Below are 21,951 nucleotides of genomic sequence, written 5' to 3'. Positions count from 1 at the left end.
TTATTTTGCTAATAATATGAAACATATCTATATGTATATATTTTACTGTTAAAAGAGCAGAAGCTGCAATCCTGATTACCTATTTCTACATTTGTTGTTTCTGTTGCTGTGTGCCTTCAAGGTGCTTTATGGTGACCCTAGGCAAACCTATCATGGGATTTTCTTAGTTGGCAGATTTTTATCCCAAGCAATCTTTTTATGTGTATTATTTTATTTTTTATGTTATATTTTATATAGATGCTGGTCTTTGACTGTAATAAAGAATGTTCATGTATGGCTGAGAGTATGTGACTTGCCCAAGGTTTTCATGGCCCAGTGGAGAATTGAACAACACTGAGTGCCATGTGGAACAACACTGTTTTGGCTACCTGTCAGAAGCTTAAAACTGACAGGACCAGCCCTGTTTCATGTATCCACCAACTAACTCCATGAGGTATTGGAACACACAACTGCGTGAAGATCTGAAGATCTCAAACCTCTGGTAGGCACATATGGGAGGAAGCAGTCTTTTATATATTGGCCCTAAGTCATTTAGGGGTTTTTAACCCTGGGCAAATCACATTCTATCAGCCTCAGAGGTCAAAAAGTCAAAAAAAACCTCTGAAGAAACTTGCCAAGAAAACCCCATGACAGCTTCCCCACCATGAGTTGGAAGCAACTTGAAGGCATACAAAAACAACAAAGTCAACACCAGTACCTTGAACTGAACTGAGAAGCAATATGGAAGCCAGTGCAGTTCTTGCAGGATTTGTGTTATATGGTCTCTACATTGTACACCTGACACCAGGCTGTTACATTTTGTACTAGCTGCAGCTTCTGAACACTTTTCAAGGGCAGCATCATGTACAGTGCATTATAGTAGTCTGAGAGGTAACCAAGGGATGAACTACTGTGGCCAAATCTGCCTTCCTCAACAAAGGGTGCAGCTGATGCACCAGCCAAAGCTGGGTAGGGCATTCCTGGGTAAAGGTGATCCTGGCCACAGCAGCAACCAGGCTATCCAAAAGCAGCACAAGAGCCCCCCCAAATGATGGACCTGATCTTTCACTGCGCTCCATTGGCTCCACTCCTACCTCTTGGGCAGATTCCAGATGGTGAAGCTGTGGGACAGTTGCTCTTCTAGGAGAGAGTTGACATCTGGCATCCCTCAAGGCGCCATTCTATTTCCCATGCTGTTTAACATTTACATGAAGCTGCTGGGAGAGATCATCTGGAGACATGAGGCGCGGTGTTATCAGTACGCTGATGACATCCAAATCTATTTCTCTATGTCTCCGACTGTTGCAGTGACTAAGGATGACATCTCTCCTCTGGATGTCTGCCTTGGGGTGGTAATGGACTGGATGAGGGAAAACAAGTTGAATCCAGAGAAAACGGAGGTACTTGCGATAGGTACCCCAAGTCCAGGGACAGAATTTTGTCAACCAGTCCTGGACGGGGTCACACTTTCCTTAAAGGACAATGTTCGCAGTTTGGGAGTACTCCTGGGCATATCTTTACAGTTATCATCCCATGTGGTTATGATGGTCAGGAGTGCATGGTACCAACATCGGCTGATACTCCAACTGCATCCCTACCTGGACCAAAAGGACCTTGAAGCAGTGGTACACGCACTGGTAATCTCTCGTTTAGATTTCTGTAATGCACTCTACATGGGGCTACCTATGTACCAAGTTTGGAAGCTTCAAATAGTGCAAAATGCAGCAGCCAGATTGGTCACTGGAACATCTAGATCAGACCACATAACACCAGTGTTAAAATCTCTTCACCGGCTACCAATCAGCTTCCGGGCTCAGTACAAAGTGTTGGTTATTACCTTTAAAGCCCTACATGGTTTGGGCCCGAGTTACTTGAAGGAACAACTCTCCCTACACAATCCACCCTGCACTTTCAGAACAAATGGTAATAACTTATTAGAGTATGTAAACATGAGATTAACAACAACTTCTTACAGGGCATTTACTGCCATAGCTCCTAAATTATGGAATGGCTTGCCGGAGGAGATCCATCTCATTACCACCTTAGATGCCTTTAAGAAGGCACTTAAGACAGATCTCTTCCACCCAATCTGCTATAAGAGAGTTAGAAATACCCCACCTCTATTTGTAAAGATACTGTGTGTATTTTAAATGATTTAGTCTATGTATTGTATTGATAGTGGTTTTAGTGTTTTATTGAGTTTAATGTATATGAAATTGTAGGTTTTTATCTTGTAATGGTGTTTCTATTATTGTAATCCCACCTCGATCCGCAGGGAGAGGCAGGAAATATCATTATTATTATTATTATTATTATTCAAAGGAAGAGAAACCTCATCCAGAACAGGCTGCAATCCCAGTCTCAAGCTGGTTTTCCTACTGACCAGCAGCACTTCAGTCTTGTGTGCATTAAGCCTCAGTCTATTCATCTGCAAGAGCCAGCGTGCCCCTTTGAGTGTTGGACTAGGACTCTGGAGACCAGGGTTTGATTCCCTGCTGGACCATGAAACTTGCCCATGGGTGATCTTGGGCAAGTCACATGCTCCCTGCCTCAGGGGAAGCCAATGGTAAACTTCCTCTGAACAAATCTTGCCAGGAAAACCCCATGATCCTGCATCTCCTTAGGGTTGCCATATGTTGGAAATGCCTTGAAGGCACACAACAACAACTGTTCACCTGCATCCAGTTCTTTATTGCATCCAGGCAACAGTTCAGTCTTGCCACATACTTAGGGCTGCCATAATTGTCCACTTTTACCAGGGACAAAATGTAGGACAAATTCAAGACCAAACTGTAGGGCAACTGCAGGACAAAACTCAGCTCAAAATGTAGGACATTTAAGGTCCACCATTTTTCTTCAATGTCCTACATTTTGGGCTGAGTTTTGTCCTGCAGTTGTCCTACAGTTTGGTCTTGAATTTGTTCCACATTTTGTCCCTGGTAAAAGTGGACAATTATGGCAACCCTACACATACTCCTTGGCATGAGTTATAAAGGAGAGATAGAGCTGGGTTTCATCACCATACTGATGACACCCAAGCACTGAATGACCTCTTCCAGTTACTGAATGTAGATGTTGAAACATAGAGACAATAGTGAATGCTATTGAATCGCGCATAGGTTAATGGCCAAAAGGCTGAACAACAGTCCCTCAGCACCACCTCTGGGAACATTCAGCCAAGACCAGACCCACTACAAAACAAGGCCTCCAAGCTACAAGGCCCAGAAGGACAGCACTGTTGCTTTGGAACAGTTTGATTCTTGTTTGCTTTTTTCACTCCATAATATATATTCAGTAACATGCAAAGATAAACAGGCAATAAATATTTGAAGGTAACAGACCCTATTTAAGGACATCCCAATTCCCCACTCACAAGAAAGGGAGCACAACACAGCTGTTAACTTACAACACTGGGGTACTCCATGGAATGGCTCAGATACAAACTGGTCACAATGATTATCACACAGCTATCAGTTACAAGGTCCTTTTTTCTTTCACAAATAGCAGCTAAGGATGGCGGAAAGAAATCTAGACTGGTCCAACAGTGATGTACAAAGATTACACTCCACCCCCTTCTCATCTGCTGTTCACTAAAACAAAACAGCTGTCACTTTTCACAACTTCTTTTTTAATAAGCTTAGGATAGAGATAGGTGCTTTTAATTCTATTGAGAATTTAATGTCATTTTAAATATAACATTTTTTATGTCTATAGCCACTAGAGGTGTTACTTCTATAAGCATCTTTGACCCTCGACTTTGAGAAAAAGTAGAGTACATTTAAAGCGACACAATACATTTTATTGTGGCAAAAATATTTCTGGACTGAACTCATTTTTCACAAATGCTTTTCCACAGTATAATTTTGTGTGTGCATCCATCCATCTGTCCTCCAAATGTGTTCGATTACAGCATCCACATGCTATATGAATAGCTGGGTGCCTATCGGAGTTGTAGCCCAACACACTGGAAGGGAATCATGTTGGAGAACTGGAAGAGGCAGGAAGACACCCCCCGCATCATTTCTCTGTTCTTAATTAAAGAAGGCATTTAAAAAATCTCTGGTTCTCTCCACCCCAGAGAGCACAGCAGTAACCCATTTGTAAACAAGTGGATTTTAATTGCAATTTATCTATTGAAAACAGAAGACAGCCTTGCCTTATCACACTAAAAACACGTCTGTTGGTAAGAGCAGGCAAACAGCTTCTCAGGAAACATGAATACAGGGGGTGAAGGTGGGAACCGAGCAAGAAAATCCACTTGGGGATAAAGCATTATGTTCAGAAAAACTCAAACATTACAAAAGTGGATGCTTTAATTTCTGAGCTAATCCTTTATAGGAAATTTAAACATGTTAGCAGTTCGAGGATTTCTCAGAAAATTTGTTTTACCCTTAAAATGTTATTTCTCAGAGGTAGAAAAAAAATTAAGTTAAAAATCTAATGCTATTTTTCTCTTCTAAATTACACTGTGGGAAACTATGTTGTTCCCATGAATAACTGATCCAATATATCATTTAAATATATTTTTACACATACAGTGCACTTAAGGTAGATCTTTAAGTTGGCATGCATGTATACTTCGGGAGTCTTTAAATAATACATCTCAAAAATATTTCAAGCCCTCTTATGGTTCAAAAGGTAGAAGGAGGGTATGTTCATCAAACCAAAGAAAGGTGGTTGGGGCAAAAATAATCTAACCTTGCACATGAGGTCAGAGCTTAGAAAAAAAATAATCTTTTGAACTACCTCTCTTAGAATCCTCCAGTGCTGACCACCAGTTACACTGGCTGGGGGGTTTCCCAATGGGGGAAGCAAAATAAGGTCCTCCTTGTCCCTTCAGATAAGGATTCTGTCCATTCCATGAAACTCTCCTTCAGTTCCCAAATGCCTAGTGTTGCAGAGTGAGATAATGAAAATTGTCCATGCCTTTGCTGTGTTCACATTCCCCTTGTCATCCCTTTGCTAAGGATGCTTAGACAGTATTATTGTATTTGTAAAACTGAAGTTGTAAGTCACAGCAATACTATAAATTTGTGCACAGAGAGCTCTTGTAGCACCTTTGAGACTAACTGAAAGAAATTGGCAGCATTGGCAATCTGCTTTCTCAGATGCATTAGTAGACGTAAGCCTACAAAAGCTCATGCTGCCAAACTCTTTCTTTCAGTTAGTCTCAAAGGTGCTACAAGATCTTTCTACGTACTGACTCTACACACTTACACAGCTGTATCTTTGAATTCTATAAATTTGGGGAATTTCATTTGGAGGGGGCAGGATTCTTATTTGGGAGCAATAGGATTTTGTCCTCTTACGCCACAGCTATAGCACTTTAAAAAAAATAACATTTCCAAGTTCTCCCTTATTGGAGGAAAAGACTAGAACCTCCTCAAAGAATGAAAAGATATGGCTTTCAAAAGGTTTATTTCTGCCATTGTTTGTCTTTTCTGTTTTATGGCATAATCTTAACTGTTGCTATTTTTTAAACACAAAAAGGAGTGGGTGCTGAGCAGCCTTTGGGTGAAAACCATCTACAAAGAAATCCTTTTTTTTTAAAGGACACAATATACCTTAAGACTAAACTAGAAGATGTCATACCATAAAGAGCAGGCTAAGTTAACATTAGCTCCAACTCATTTTTCTTGTTTTCACTTAAGGTGCCTCAATACAGAGAAGCCTCCTCCTGTACCACAACATTTATACTACCTGAGCAATGGCAGTTTGATTCCACTTTAATTGCATGGTTCCATCGAATTTGCAATTAGATGAGGTTCTTAAATAATTCTCTGCTAGAGTATGCAAAGGGATCTTATAGATGTTTTGAGACTAACTGAAACTAAGAAGCTGATAGCAGTGGTGTCAATGGGGATGGACTGAGGTTCAGAATGCACCAAGTGACACCAAATAATCAAGTACTAAGGGATATTAAGATAGCAAATGCCATTTCGCTTACTGAGACAATAAAGGCTGCCTGCAACCTATCCTGTGCCTACTTACTTGGGCAAAATCTACACAGCACACATGGAGGACACTTCTAGTTACACACAGTGCTTGTAAGAGTTTTCATATTTAAGAACACTTCAGTGATAATAAATGGGAAAAGTAATTTGCTCTTCTCCTGCAAGTAGGAAAAATACCAACTCTCCTACCAACACTGAACCCTCCCCCAGCACAGGAGGAGGACAATTTCCCCTGTGTTATCAGACACATCTGGGACATTATGACAGAGAACTGGTAAAGGCCAACTCGCTTTCCTTTTGTCCTTCCTTGCACAATTTCTAACTGTACTGAACTGTACTGCATTAGGCAGAAAAAAAATGAGATGCATAGATGGGGGACACCTGGCTTAATAAGATTACATGTGAAAGGGATCTAATAGACCACTAGTTGAACATGGGTCAACAGTGTGATGTGACAGCTAAATAACCCAATACAATTCTAGGCTGCATTAACAGAAGTATAATGTCTAGCTCAAGGGAAATAATAGTGCCACTCTATTCTGCCTTGGTCAGGCCTCATCTGGAATACTGTGTCCAGTTCTGGGCACCACAATTAAAAAGGATGTGGACAAGCTGGAGCATGTCCAGAGGAGAGTGACCAACATGGTAAAGGGTCTGGAAACCATGCCCTATGAAGAGAAACTTAGGGAGCTGGGTATGTTTAGCCTGGAGAAGAGAAGGTTAAGAGGTTATATCCAGGCAGTCTTGGATGAAGCCGAATATCTAGACCCATTTCAAACTGGCTTGAGGGCAGGTTACGGAGTTGAGACTGCCATGGTCGCTTTGGTTGATGATCTCCGTCTGGGCATCGACAGGGGAAGTGTGACCCTGTTGGTGCTCTTGGACATCTCAGTGGCCTTCAATACCATTGACCACGGTATCCTTCTGGAACGTCTGAGGGATTTGGGCATTGGAGGTACTGCATTGCAGTGGTTCAGATCCTATCTCTCGGGCAGATTCCAGATGGTGATGCTGGGAGACAGTTGTTCTCCTAAGCGGGAACTGACATCTGGCGTCCCTCAAGGCGCCATTCTGTCTCCCATGCTGTTTAATATTTACATGAAGCTGCTGGGAGAGATCATCCGGAGACACGGGGCGCAGTGTTATCAGTACGCTGATGACACCCAACTCCATTTCTCCCTGTCCCCGACTGCTGCAGTGACCAAGGATGGCATCTCCCCTCTATACGCCTGTCTTGAGTCGATAATGGGCTGGATGAGGGAAAACAAGCTCAAGGTGAATCCAGAGAAAACGGAGGGATACTTGCAATAGGAACTCCTGGGCCAGGTGGGGAGATTTGCCAACCTATCTGGATGGGGTCACACTTCCCCTAAAGGACGAAGTTTGCAGTATGGGAGTGCTCCTGGACTCGTCTCTACAATTAACATCGCATGTGGAGGCGGTGGCCAGGAGTGCTTGGTACCAACTTTGGTTGATACGCCAGCTGTGCCCCTACCTGGCTCGGAAAGACCTTGAAACAGTGGTGCATGCACTGGTAACCTCTCGTTTAGATTTCTGTAATGCGCTCTACATGGGGCTACCTTTGTACCAAGTTCGGAAGCTTCAGTTAATCCAAAATGCGGCAGCCAGATTGATCACGGGAACATCTAGATCGGATCATATCACACCAATATTAAAATCGTTACACTGGCTACCGATTAGCTTCTGGGTGCAATACAAAGGGTTGGTTGTTACCTTTAAAGCCCTACATGGCTCAAGCCCGACTTACTTATGGGAACGCCTCTCTCTACACAATCCACCTCGCACACTCAGAACTTTGGGGAAGAATTTTCTGGAACACAAAAAAACCAGATTGGTAACTACTTCCCAAAAAGCATTTACAGCCGCAGTCCCAAAATTATGGAACAGCTTACCGGAAGAGATCCACCTAATTACATCATTAGACGCCTTTAAGAAGGCATTAAAGACGGATCTCTTCCGACGAGCGTACCCATCCGACCTGGTCTGATAATGTGGAAAAACAGACGCTCCAGATGCGCTGCTTCCCATACTGCGACACCCTGGCTGACTGGCACTGTTGATATTGATATTGATGTTGATATTGTATTTATTATGTAAGGTTGTTATATAACACTGTTTTAAATTTGCTGTTTTAAACTGTCATGTATTTTGTATTTTGTATTTATGGCATTGATGTGATACTGCCTCGATCAGCAGGGAGAGGCGGGAAATAGAAAAATAAAAATTATTATTATTATTATTATTATTATTATTATTATTATTATTATATGATAGCCCTGTATAACCATTTGAAGAGATGTCATATTGAGGACGAAGCAAGCTTGTTTTCTGCTGTTCCAGAGAATAGGACTTGGAGCAATGGATTCAAAGTACAGGAAAAGAGATTTCACCTCAGCATTAGGAAGGACTTCCTGACAGTAAGAGCTGTTTAACAGTGGAACACACTCCTTCAATGTGGTGGAATCTCCTTCTTTGAAAGTTGTTAAACAGAGGCTGGATGGCCATCTGTCAGGAGTGCTTTGATTGTGTGTTCCTGCATGGCAGAGGATTGTACTGGATGGCCCTTGAGGTCTCTTCCAACTTTATGATTCTATGATTGTACATTTGGTCTGTATGTAGCCCCATATAGCCACTTTAAAATTTCACTACATGGGACTGACTGAATCACCACAAGAGGTCACTGTTTAAATTTAGAGTGGAAATAAGTCCACTTTATTGTAGAAAATACTCCAGCCTTGGAAGAGCTGTTGGCACCCACATTTCAGAATGTAAAGAGCTAACAGCAGGGAAATATTGGCAAGCACCAGGTAAATCAGGCCTGGCTGCAAAGAACACTGTGGAAAAAAGTGTTGGCACAAAGAAGCAGAATTGGAATCAATTAAAACTTTCTCTACTCTTGGCTACACTTATCATTCTGTCACTATGGTGCTCCAGACAGAGGTGTGTCTGCAATACAGTTTATAGCGCAGTCACTACCAAACTGAAGCTGACCTACCCAGTTGGTGACATGCAAAATATATACTGAAAACATCCCAGACAGTGCTTGAGTGATAGGGAGATGGAAGTGGGGCCAGCTCTTGTACCCCACCTATAGGTACTATTCTGAAAAGCTTTTGTGAGCTGCTGTCTACATCATCAGAGGTCCATACCATGAAACCTTGTGCCAGAATAAATGTGCTAGCCTTCAAGATGACACAAGAGTCTTATGTTGTGTTTGCTGCAACATACTAACTTCTCTGGAAATAGTTTGAGATTTGTGGATTTCACTACATGTCTTCCTGCTCTTGCCATTTTTCTAGAAATTCAAGCATTGATCTCAGATCTTGTCCAGGTCTCCCACAGAACTGTATATTTGTCCTGTACTGAAGACAAATCTCTCTGTAAATATCCAGAAAGCAGCGACGTAGCCAGGATTTTGGGAAGGGGGGGGGGGGGTCCAGACTAAGTGCCACCATTATAATGGGGCTTGGGTGCCACGGCACAGCAGCACACACCATTCATTTTATCTAACGGAAGGGGGGGTCCGGACCCCAAGGACCCCCCTCCTTGGCTACGTCCCTGCAGAAAGGTAAGAAGGTGAAAAACACCTCCAGAGTGTGTTGGAACTTCTGCAGGTAGAGTATATAGGATTAAAAGACATTTTAACCACATGCAAAACTAAATGATCATAAAACAAGTTCAAGACCTATTTTTTCCCCATAGATTTTTTTTTTAACTCAGGCACCAGGACAGGATGTTTTAGTTCCCTAAAGTCATATTTTGTTGCAGAATCTACAAAGAACTAGACCTACAAAGTAAGTATTTGTTATCATTGTTACCTCTGCAGTCATTAAAAGAATTCCTCAAATTTAAAATAAAATTTCTCAAATTTCGTTCTCTTGTCATGCAGAGGTGGTTAGGGTATTCTGCCCAAAGAAACAAACAGGAGAAGAAAGATGTCTAAACAAATCTAACAGTCTTTGTCACTATGATACTTTTTGCTCCAAACCCTGCAATGTATTAGAATAAAAAATGCCAATTTCTCAGTAAACTGAGAATGCATGAATTTGGAGGTGACATGTTGTGGTTGTTGGGCATGTCACTAGGACCAGGAAATATAAGAAGTGTAACCCAACATGCACTGGAACCCTCATTTGGGATCAGAAAATATTTTGCAAACACCCTCAATGCATTTTCTTTTTAATAGCCAACCATTTCTCACAAATTTTTACAAAAATGATCTAAAAACATTAAAAACAAGGCAACTAGTCATAATCTCATTTGGTGAATTGTTGAAGTGGAAGATAAGTGATTACACTGAAATGATTGGGTAGGAATATAATGAAATTGATGTGTACAACAGTTTTGGAGCCATTGTGTTAAGATTCACTACGGGAATGATGAATATATACACATCTTGTTTCAGGTGCTGTTCCTCCCTTCCCTTTGATTCTGGCCTCAGCCAAATGTTTATTGTGTAGTCTTAAAAACTTCAGTTTTCAGCTTTATTTCTTCTTTGGAGTTCATTTTCTTCATTCTTTATACAGACACGGCCAGAAAATTGAGCACAGATTCCACCTAGAGCTTTCTTTTTCTTTCTTTTTTTAACAGAGACCAGACAGATCCACTGGTAGAATTATCACTCACCACAAGGATCAGAATTTTTAAAAGAGAAATGTCTGGAAGAAGGGAAGGCAACTCTCCCACCAAGCATCCAATCTTTCAGGGGAGGTATTAAGTTGAGGGATTTTGGGATGGCAGCTGCCACTAACTTGGTCTGTGGATAAGAAGTGAAAGCTGTGGTATTGAGTACTGACAATGTAATTAGAAACAAGCACCACACAGATTCACTGGCACAACAGAGATAGTAATTTGTGTTCTTTTCATTTTCCTCAGTAACCTGGCATATTCCCACTGCACAAGTGGGGCACTATTATTCAACTTTAACTGTTATGGTCCCATGGTCTGGAAAACATGCCCTATGAGGAGAGACTTAGGGAACTGGGGCTGTTTAGCCTGGAGAAGAGATAGTTAAGAGGTGATATGATAGCCCTGTTTAAGTATTTGAAGGGGCGTCATATTGAAGATGGAGCAAGCTTGTTATCTGCATCTCCAGAGAAAAGGACCCGGAACAATGCATGCAAGCTACAAGAACAGAGATTCCACCTCAACATTAGGAGGAACTCCCTGACAATAAGAGCTGTTCAACAGTGGAACACACTCCCTAGGAGTGGGGTGGTGTCTCCTGATTTAGAGGTCTTTAAACAGAGGCTGGATGGTCATCTGTTCGGGTGTTTTGATTGTGTATTTCTGCATGGCAAGGGGTTAGACTGGATGGACCTTGTGATCTCTTCCAACACTATGATTCTATGATCCTATGGAATCCTGTGGTTTGTAGTCTGGTGAGGCACTGGAGCTCTCTACTAAGAATTCTAAATGCCCCTCCCCAAATTACAAATCCCAGAATTATGTTAAGGTTAAAACATGGCAGATAAAGTGGAATCATAGCACTATAATTCTGTAATGTGAATGGGCCCTCTGGACTTTATCACACGCAGCTTTTAAACTGCCATTTAAATTTGAAAATAGCCCCTTTAGTAATACATGTCACACAATGCTGTCTCAATCTCACCTTTCCCTCCAAGCATCATTTGAGCACATCTTGTCACTCATGGGAAGACCCATCAATAAGCCCCCATATGCGCTGCTGCCCCATTAATGCTCAGGTGTGATAAGCTCTTTGTGTGACAGTTCTGTTATTGGACAGTCACATGGTATCAGTGTCTCCTCCTTTCCACTGTCTCCTCTCCTCCTTGCTATTCCCAAGCAGGTTTTTCCCTACTCCACTCTTCTTTCTTTTACTTTCTTTTTACGTTTTTTAAAAAAGTATTAGCATATCTCTGGAACTGCATTAAAAATAAAAATGCATTTTTTAAAAACATCCCTGAAAGCTATGCTGAATAAGGTAGGGAGGTGGGGTTAAGGAGGAGTGTGAAAGAGAGCATGAGGCCCCAGTCACTATTGCAAAGACATGTGAGAGGGAACACTTCCAAAGCAGTATATATCCATTCCCCTTACTATAGTGATCAAGGTTAGAATGTTTCAGAAACTTCTGTCTCTCTCACACACACACATACAGCCATCCTAAGGTATTCTCCTGCTAAGAAAATAAGATAGCTCCCATTCTATGCAAAGAAAGGCCAAAGTGAATAGCAACAGTTTCTTCTTCAACACTGACTATGGGATAGCATGGTCCCCACATCAGCAGACATCAGGCTAGGGCCACAGAGAAGGGCAAGTAAAACACAAGTCTCTCTTTCAGCACTTTACTGTCACCTGAGATGGCCACGCCAATCTGCCCAAGGCAGCTGTGCATGTGCACAAACAGACACCCTTTGAAAATGTTTGTGCAAAAACTGCCACATGAATTAAGTAAAATTGCTTTTGGTGTATCAGTTAAGATGCTCTTGCAGAGGAGGGAAAATATCCCCCAAGACTCACCTTTCTTACTTTCTGCCTGACATAGCCATAATGATCAAGGCTAACTGGTGGCTATGTTCGAATGGCTGGTGCACAGCATCCTCCTCCTCCTCTGGGGTTTTCAGGGGACTCCTAGAAGACCTTGGATGATGTCTACATCATTACACAGCAGCTACCCAAATTTAGCCCACAGCAATCCTCTTTGCTTAGCTATCTCTCCCTGACCACTGCATGGTCATGTCACATGAGTCTGGACTGGGTTTCAGGAGTAGTCCTTCAGTTTGTTCAGCACTTCAGGAGGGCTGAAGTGTGGCTTTGGTGTGACTTCTGGACTCTTAGGACGCATGCATCATTGAAACACCATACCTCCACTGTGACTCGAAGCAGCTTTATTTTGGCTGTCTGTAACAGACCAAGGTTTCAGGAGGATTTTCCTGTAAAGGGTTTCCTAAAACTTGAGAAGCACTTTTCTCATTTTTCACCTGTGTCCAAATATTATTTCCAATACATACCATGATTGAATTGCCCTGAAAATCAATATACTTACTTCCAGAGAACTTCCAGTTGTAGTTTGATGGTACCTAGTTCAGTTATATCCACAACAATGATTTGAGGCCTAGTCGTAAAGAAGTCTATACTGTCACAGGTCACCATCCCAACCAAGAGGGTACTCAGTCCCCGCAGTTCTGTGACCTGGAACAATTCAAATCAGTATCAGTTAAGACATATCCTTCAATGGCAGCTATCATCTCACTAGTCATTTGACAGAGAAAATAAATACTACATTAATTAATGAAAATGATTCCTACAATATAGTGCTGATGTCTGTAGGAAGTTCAGCCTGAGGTACTTTTATTGCAGTCTTTCAGACCAAGACCTTTTGAGACACTGTGCTTTAACATGCTGCAATGTGTTCTAATTTTCTGAAAAGAATACCCTTATAACATGAGCACTTTGCATAGGCCTCAGAATCATAAGGCGTCTTAGGGCACAATGTTAAATTGAGTTTAAGGATTATAGGGAAGTCATTATGAAACTGTCACTGTGACAAATCAGTTAATGGTTCTCTATAGAACAAAGCACCCTTCAAATTAAAGTAGTCCCTCGTTTGTTGTTTTTGTGTGACTTCAACTTTTGTTGTTTCCAATTTATGCCAAACCTAAGGCAGCCCTATCATGGACATGGCAAAAAGACCACCTGTTTCTTTAGGTAAGGTCCTAAATGGGAGCATCATAGTTTTGAAACAGGTCTCTACCAATAGCAGAACCTCTTGCAGGAAAATAGTACATAAAGATAAGAAGTGATCATCATAAAATAGACTCAGGTGAGAATGCAAATTAGGCCTAGCCAAGTGGGAATAGGCCAGAGAATTACATTGGCACAGCCTAGTCATGTTAGCATAGTATGATTGTAGTACAATATATCTCAAAGGAATCAGCTTGGGAAAGACAGTGTTAGCCATACACACAGCTTGACAAATAAAAGCCATAATAGAGAGGAGTACTACAACTAGGTATAATGAACTTTTGTGTTCACCTGCATTTAGGCAACATAAAGTAATGATGTCAGAAATATAATCCAACAAACACTCCAAAATCCTTTGAAGTGGATTTATTTTTGAGTGTCCAGTTTTGTCAGCAACCTCAGCCCACAGGGATTAAATAGCAATACCTTAGTCACACCTTTTTGATGGTCTGGATTTAAGAGGCAAGCAGGAAAACCAGATCATAAGGATCTAGAATTTACTCACTGAGTGTATTTGCATGACGCAGCAAGCCAGGGATCCAATGGAACTTGTCACTAATGAGCAGAATGTTAATGCATGCTATTGGATCACACCCTGGATTCTCTCTCTGGCTTGTTCAAAAGACTCAAACTAGATGTGGGACATTGCCATATAATAGAATAAACCACCTGCAGATGTCCACTCTATGATTTATTTAGGTTTTCCTACTGGAAGGATGAGACAAAAAGCAGTGTGCACCACCACAGCCACACTGTTAATTCATGACATCATTGTCTTGTGTGAATGCATCAAGCATTTGAATATGCCAATTGAGTTTTTTCACATGGGACTTATTCCATTTGGAATACACATCCCCAATTAACAGTGGGCCTAGGGCTATTTCACATATGTACTTACATTGCTCAAAGGTGTCCTACAGTTTTAATGTACAACCTGCTACAAATGGAGGTTTATGACAGTACAACATAAAGAATTCACCTGCTGCTATGATCTTTCACAAGAATTTACGTTTGAACTGATCCCTAAGATGGTTAAAAGCAGTCTAATATGGGGTTCAGATTAGCTAAGAATGCAAAGGCGAATTCTATTGTCTCTTCTTTAAATCTGGAAGAGATGATTCATCTTCACTGGCATAATGCGAAACTTGCATGTTTTCTCACAATATTTGTACAGTGCATCTCAATTAACCTCTCAGCATGGGGTGGAGGGAATGAAGAAAGGAACATTTTAAACATATTTCTTAAAAATCTGCTGGAAAGGGATCAGGAATTCCTCCTTGTGTAGCCCAGCACACATATACACACTGCCAGTAAGTAAAGAGTGTTGCAATAGTCTGTTTACAGAGTTTATGTAGTTTGTTCCAAACAGACTGTCATCTTCGGAAACTCTCCATATCAGTAATAACCACCAATCACCTAACCTGGAAGAGGTGAGGCATTTGTTTTGGAATAATTTGGCTGTGGCGAATCATGTATTCTATTTGTTTGAATGGCATACAACCTAACATGAAGAGAAAAATCATTGCACGTCAATTTGCATCAGCGTGCCCATTAATGTACATGGGGGAGGGGGGGTGAAACATAGCAGCAGTATTTAGTTTTGCTAATTTGTCTCTGATTTTGCCAGTTTTCTGAAACTAGATTTATAATATCTTCCTGTGTTAGTTATTTTGATACAGAGCAAGCCAAAGTGTCATGTAATTGGCCTTAAGTAGTGATGGCACCAGGGCTACACTCACTTTGGGTGACACCTAAAGATTGTAGACACACCATTCTGCTATAAAGTTCTCAGAGAAGTGTTACAAATTATGATTTGCCAAACTTATATGGCAAGTGGTACATTATTAGTGAGATCCTCAAGACAAGCTGGATGTTAGAGATAACACTACTATTCACATATTCTTCTTTCCAACAACAGACCTGCATGTCTCAGCAATCATAACCAATTGCAAAATAAGCAACATCTTTGAACATATGGAGCTAAGGAAAAGCATGCACTAGGAGTAATGCCACTTTAAGAAGAACAATATCTTAACAGCATAATATGAAAAACTGCTCATGGGTTTTTCAGACCCTCTATCTTTTCTATGCACTTTTAATCACAAAATACCGCAATCTGGATTACTCCATGCACCATGGTAGGCAAACCAAAAAGTTTCACAGAAGAAGGGGAAAAAATTACAAAGAAAAAGAAGAAGCAACACCTGGTCAAATAAATGAATATTAATTTGATTTTATGAGTCAAATGTCAATATAATATGCTCAGGGCTGTGAAATTTGTTTGAAAACCTATAGGAAGAAACACACAGTAGACTTTCCAACTGACATGTGTTACTACCTTAATTTCAAACTTCTCATGCAGATTAGGTATAAAAACTTTTTCCTCTTCATCCCACATTTGACCATCATCTGTCAGAATCTTGCCTCTCAGTTTCCATTTCTGCTTCCCCAGCCGCACAAACACCTAAGGAGGTAGTGAGACAAACACACAAGGGGATACAAACGTTGTTGTTGTTGTTGTTCTATGCCTTCAAGCCATTTCTGACTTGGCAGAATTTGTTCAGAGGGAGTTTACTCTTGCCTTTCTCTGAGGCTCAGAGAGTGTGACTAGCCCAGTGGGTTTCCATAGCCAAGCAAGGATTCTAGGCCAATTCTCAAACCACTAACCCACACAATACAAATACCCAATCATATTTTGTGCTGTTTTGGGCAGAGAGATTACTCACTGGAACACTAAGTAATACACCTTCTCCCTATATAAACCACTTATTGAAATAGGATGGAGCCCTGGTGGCGCATTGGTTAAATGCCTGTACTGCAGCCATTCACTCAAAACCACAAGGTTGCGAGTTCAAGACCAGCAAAAGGGCCCAAGCTCGACTCAGGCTTGCATCCTTCCGAGGTCGCTAAAATGAGTACCCAGACTGTTGGGGGCAAATTAGCTTACTTGCTAATTAGCTTACTTGCTGTTCACCGCTATGATCTTTGGAATAGCAGTATATACATAAAAAACAAAAAAAAAATACTATACCTCATACTGGTCCCCTGGGCAGAGGCGTGCATAACCCACCAAACCTAGAAATAAAACAAATAAGGAATTTGTAACATCCATAGACTGAAAAAAGAAACCATCAACATAAATTGTTAAAGATCTCAGAATACTTCTGGTTACCATCCCTTCAAGTAAATGCCACAAGGAAAATTTATGGACAAGCAAATAATTTGGCATGAGTGACACTGGCAAGCGTTGTGTATAAATAAGTTTTCTCCAGTAAAGAAATGCTCTAGAGCACAAACCTACATCGATTACATTGTTATAGAAAAGAACTTCCCAAGATCTGACACAACATGCAAGAAAACTGAGCCTGCATCAAAATACAGCCAGGTAAACCTCAGAAGTTTATCAATTTTACCATGCCATTTTTCCCCAAATGAAAGTCACCACTGCATGCTGTAACTGGATGGAGAAGGGCAAGTAAGGAATGCATACACGCCAGGCTTTTGCTCTTAAAAAATCCTTCTTCTTTCTCAAGAGGGAACAAGCAAACTGGGGGAACAATTTTTGAGCATGTCTTTGTCTCTGTCCTGATTTTCACCATTAGCTTCTTATTGCTTTAAAAGTCAGGCAAAAAGTTACATGACTCTCTCTCAGACATGCTGTTTAGCCTTGAATTTGTAGTCTTCAGCAGCTTTAATTTTTAGCACTACTCCATCCACAGCTGGAATATAACAGCACAACCCTTCCTCTAAAGCACAGGTACAGCCAAACATTTAGGCCTATAAATCCCATGAGCCTGACCAAGCATGGCCAGTGGTAAAGGACTGTGGTGATTATGTCTAAAACATTTGAAGGGCTAAAGGTTCTCAAACCTGCCTCAATAGCACAAAGCATATCATTAAACAGAGAGTATGTGAACATCTAGAAGGCAATTCCATAATCACAAAAACTCAACATGGGTTTCAGAGAAACAAGTCATGCCAGACAAACCTGATCTCTTTCTTTGATAAAATTACCAGCTTGGTAGATGAAGGGAATGCTGTGGATATAGTATATCTTGATTTCAGTAAGGCCTTTGACAAGGTTCGCCATGACATTCTTGCAAACAAGCTAGTGAAATGTGGGCTAGACAATGTAACTGTTGCATGGATTTGTAGTTGGTTGATTGGCTGAACCCAAAGGGTGCTCAATAATGGCTCCTTTTCATCCTGGAGAGAAGTGACCAGTGGGGTCCCACAGGGTTCTGTCCTGAGTCTGGTGCTATTCAACATCTTTATCAATGACTTAGATAACAGCATTGGGGGATACTTATCAAATTTGCAGAGGACACCAAATAGGAGGAGTAGCTAATAAACCAGAGGACAGGATCAAAATTCAAAATGACCTGAACAGACTAGAAAGCTGAACCAAAGCTAACAAAATGAATTTCAACACGGAGAAACGTACGGTACTACACTTAGGGTGGAAAAATGAAGTGTACAGATATAGGATGGGCAACTCCTGGCAGAACAAGACTACGGGCCATTCAGACTACCTTTTTGTACCGAATTGTAACCCGGATTAAAAGTGGGAAGTTCCCATTGGCACCAGTTTAAACAGATCAGAATTAGGGTCTTGCACACCCGATCCAGGGCAAATCCCCCTCAGAGCGGTTTTTCCGAAAGTGGATTATTTCCAGTTTCTTTTAGGAAAACCCAATATTCTCTGCTGCCAGTCATGCCCCAGTCATGATCGGGTCACGTTCAGGGGAGGGATTTAGGTCAGAGGGAGGGCAGTAAGCAGAACATGCCTCCCCTCTCGCACCGATCGCTTTGCAAGCGACACTTTTTAAAAATTATTTGTGTTTGTGTGTGTGTGACAGAATATACGAATGCTTGTGTCCCCTTTTAAATTTGGCAAATTGATACAATGTGTGAAAGCTTTTGCTACATATGTGTATGTAAGGAGAGATGGCATTCTGGGGTGGCAATTGGAGGGAAAGCAAAGAAAGAGGATGCAGAGATGGCATTCTGAGGTGGCCTCCCCTGCAAGCGACATCTATTATTATTATTATTATTATTATTATTATTATTATTATTATTATGACAGATTATGCACATGCTTTGGGAGGGAAGGGAACAGGCTGGCATCCAGGAGGGGGAGGCAAGGGATTCAGAGGTGGCATTGGGCTGGAAGCGAGGGAAAGGGAAGAGGCTGGCATCCGGGTGAGAAGGCAAGGGCTTCGGAGGTGGCATTAGGCTGGAAGCGAAGGGAAGGGAAGAGGCTGGCATCCAGGGGGAATGCAAGGGCTTCGGAGGTGGATTGGGCTTGAAGGGAAGGGAAGGGAAGGGAAGGGAAGGGGAGAGGTTCCAAAGAGGAGGAAATGCTGGGCTGGAAGCGAAGGCAAGGCAAGAGGCTGGCACTCAGAGGGAAGGCTGTGGAAACCCATTACTTTGGGGGAGTCACACTCTCTCAGCCTCAGGGCAAATCTCCTTGGAACGAATCTTGCCAAGAAAACCTCAGGATGGGGTCGTTTTAGGGTTGCCATAATCTGTAATAACCCAAATACACACAACACACACACACACACATGAAGGTTTTTAAATCTGACAACTTGACAGAATATGCTAACACTGCCGCCAGTTTTTTTTTTTTAAAAGGAGGGGGGAAAGCACCCATTCAGTTGGCCAATGGCTGTAGGATATGTCACTTTTGAAGAAAGCAAAAGTGAATTTGATTGACAACAAAGGAGGCTCCATTTTAAAGCGGTACTGCAAATGTGAACTTGAGAGGGGCAAATTACATCGATCAAGGTAAAGGGTAGTAAGAACTTCTACCCAGGGAGATTTGGTATGGGGGCAACCGGATCTGCCCAGTTCTATCGAGAGGGAATGGGCTAGTGAGAATGGGGCCTATGTGTAAAAGGGATCTTGGTGTCCAAGTAGACCACAAGTTGAACACGAGTCAACAGTGCTATGCAGCAGCTAAAAAGGCCAATGCGATTTTAGGCTGCATCAACAGAAGTATAGTGTCTAGATAAAGGGAAGTAATAGTCCCACTCTATTCTGCTTTGGTCAGGCCCCACCTGGAATATTGTGTCCAGTTCTGGGCACCACAATTCAAAAAGGACATTGAGAAACTGCAGCATGTCCAAAGGAGGGTGACTAAAATGGTGAAGGGTCTGGAAACCATGCACTAAGAGGAATGCCTTACAGATCTGGGGATGTTTAGCCTGGAGAAGAGACGGTTAAGAGGTGATATGATAGCCCTGTTTAAATACTTGAAGGGATGTCATATTGAGGAGAGAGCAAGCTTGTTTTCTGCTGCTCCAGAGACTAGGACCTGGAACAGTGAATGCAAGCCAAAGGAAAACAGATTCCACCTCAACATTAGGAGGAACTTCCTGACAGTAAGGGCTGTTCGACAGTGGAACACACTCCCTCAGAGAATGATGGAGTCTCATTCCTTGGAGTTCTTTAAACAGAGGCTGGATGGCCATCTGTTGGGGATGCTTTGATTGAGATTTCCTGCATGGCAGGGGGTTGGACTGGATGGCCCTTGTGGACTCTTCCAACTCTATGATTCTATGTAACAGTGGTTCACTTCTGAAACCACTGAAATAGTTTGCTTCTCAGTTCAAAATAGTATGATGTTATGAAATCACAAGTTTCAAGGACAGAGGGAGAATACAGAAGGGGGAAAATGGGGGGAGGGATAAAAGCTCTGGAGACAGTTTGAGAGTAGAAAGCATGCCAATCCCATGGACTGGTTTCTGTGTCTTCACCATTTAGGACAAAAGATGTGTTCACATCAGTAAAAACTGATGGAAAATACAGCTCAAGTCAAAAATTCTCTTTACACACACGTCTCCTATTGTAACACCAGTTACAGCTTTAGGCAGAGCAGGGCATTCCTGCCTGCTTCTGTTCTATTTCACACCGCTGAACTACAGATTTCAATGTATGGTCGTCAGTAATCAATGTAGCTTGGCAGATAGGCCATACGATCCTAGAAACCCCCAGGGATCTGTGGTCACACAGAGAATTCCCCCTCCCTTGTTCCTTCCTTCATCCAAAATAAGTCACATCAGTGCTGAGCTCTTCCTCTAACTGAAACATTCTCTTAGTTACGTACAGCTTGGATATCCCTAGTGTGTGTGTGTGCGTGCGTGCGTGTGTGTATATACACATATTCATAATGTATAACTAAATGTAACTGGCAATTTTTTTCAGCTATATAACTGGAATGCTGGCTCTGAAATACTTTCAGAGAGATACGCAAGAGATTTAGCATGGTTCTCTGCACTCTCTCCTAAAAGAGATTGCATCTTAACTAAGCCAATCTTGATCCTTTCCTAAATCAGGCTAACACCCTGGGAAAAGCAAAGCTTCCTGTGGAACCTTAAAGTCTAATCATTTGAATATGGCATGAGTTTCTAGATCAGCCCTCACATCAGCAAGTACACAGAATGTCATTCCTGTTAGCAAATATCTATGCTATATACATGGATCCAGAGAAAAGAAGGAAGTTATCACTGTGATCAGACAAAAACAAAATGCGAGAAATTCAGAGAATAATCATTAGGCTTAGACAAATTTAAAATAGGGATATAAAAAATACTCATGATGAGAAAGGATTACAAATGATATCTTGGTCACTTTGCTTTTCCCTTTTCTTTGTATGCCAAAACTGCATATTTAAATGCTCAACTTTTAGCTAGAAATTTGTGTTAGAAATCTAGAGATTTGAAGGGGAATTTCGTTGAAGGGGAAGAATTCTTCTTTGGGAGAAATACCTACATCTCCCATTCATAGCTACATCTACGGCAACAGTAATTAGGTCCTTGAATCCAAATTTATCCTTCAGGCCTAGTGATTACTAGGAATATAACTTTCTAGAAAAGTTACCTCTTACCTTTCATCTTTAAGTGGAATTCTCCCAAATGCACTTCAAGTGTTCCCTCAATCAAACACATATCCTGAAAAAGAGATAAGGAGTAGTAGCAATGAACACACTGAGTTGACCAGCATGAATTGGCTTTATTATATAGAAACATAAATATTGGTCACTGGTTTAGTTTGCTTCAAAAGACAATGATTGGTATATTTACAGTGTAAAGAACGCATGCAAAGAATCCCACTCTGTTTTTCTAGTAAACCTTCCTCTCCCCTCCTGAGTCCCTAGTCATAACTAGCTGCAGAATATTTTCTAACACACGTGAGCAGTTTTTCAGGGAAAATAGAGAGTTGCACTGGGGGCCAAGGAAAGGTCGTCCACCTCTCTGTTTTAAAGACAGAAGCAGTTGGATTGGTGGAC

General features: G+C 41.5%; 1 protein-coding gene across 4 annotated transcripts in view; it reads right to left on the bottom strand.

The window, feature by feature from the left end:
- RIPOR3 (RIPOR family member 3) overlaps nt 1-21,951 on the bottom strand; it is a 148,264-nt gene that overhangs the window by 23,032 nt on the left and 103,281 nt on the right. For all 4 annotated transcript variants that reach the window (XM_089513833.1, XM_089513836.1, XM_089513834.1 and 1 more), the window contains 4 exons: nt 21,550-21,613; nt 16,690-16,733; nt 15,997-16,122; nt 12,961-13,106 (listed from right to left, as the gene is read on the bottom strand). In XM_089513833.1, the coding sequence (XP_089369959.1) occupies nt 12,961-13,106; nt 15,997-16,122; nt 16,690-16,733; nt 21,550-21,613 (380 nt within the window). The remainder of the gene's footprint in view (nt 1-12,960; nt 13,107-15,996; nt 16,123-16,689; nt 16,734-21,549; nt 21,614-21,951) is intronic.

Source organism: Sceloporus occidentalis, unplaced genomic scaffold (genome assembly GCF_023333645.1).
Source record: "Sceloporus occidentalis isolate IW3139 unplaced genomic scaffold, rSceOcc1.0.p SCAF_3, whole genome shotgun sequence".
Classification (NCBI taxonomy): domain Eukaryota; kingdom Metazoa; phylum Chordata; class Lepidosauria; order Squamata; family Phrynosomatidae; genus Sceloporus; species Sceloporus occidentalis.
This window is presented reverse-complemented; position numbering and strand designations above follow the sequence as displayed.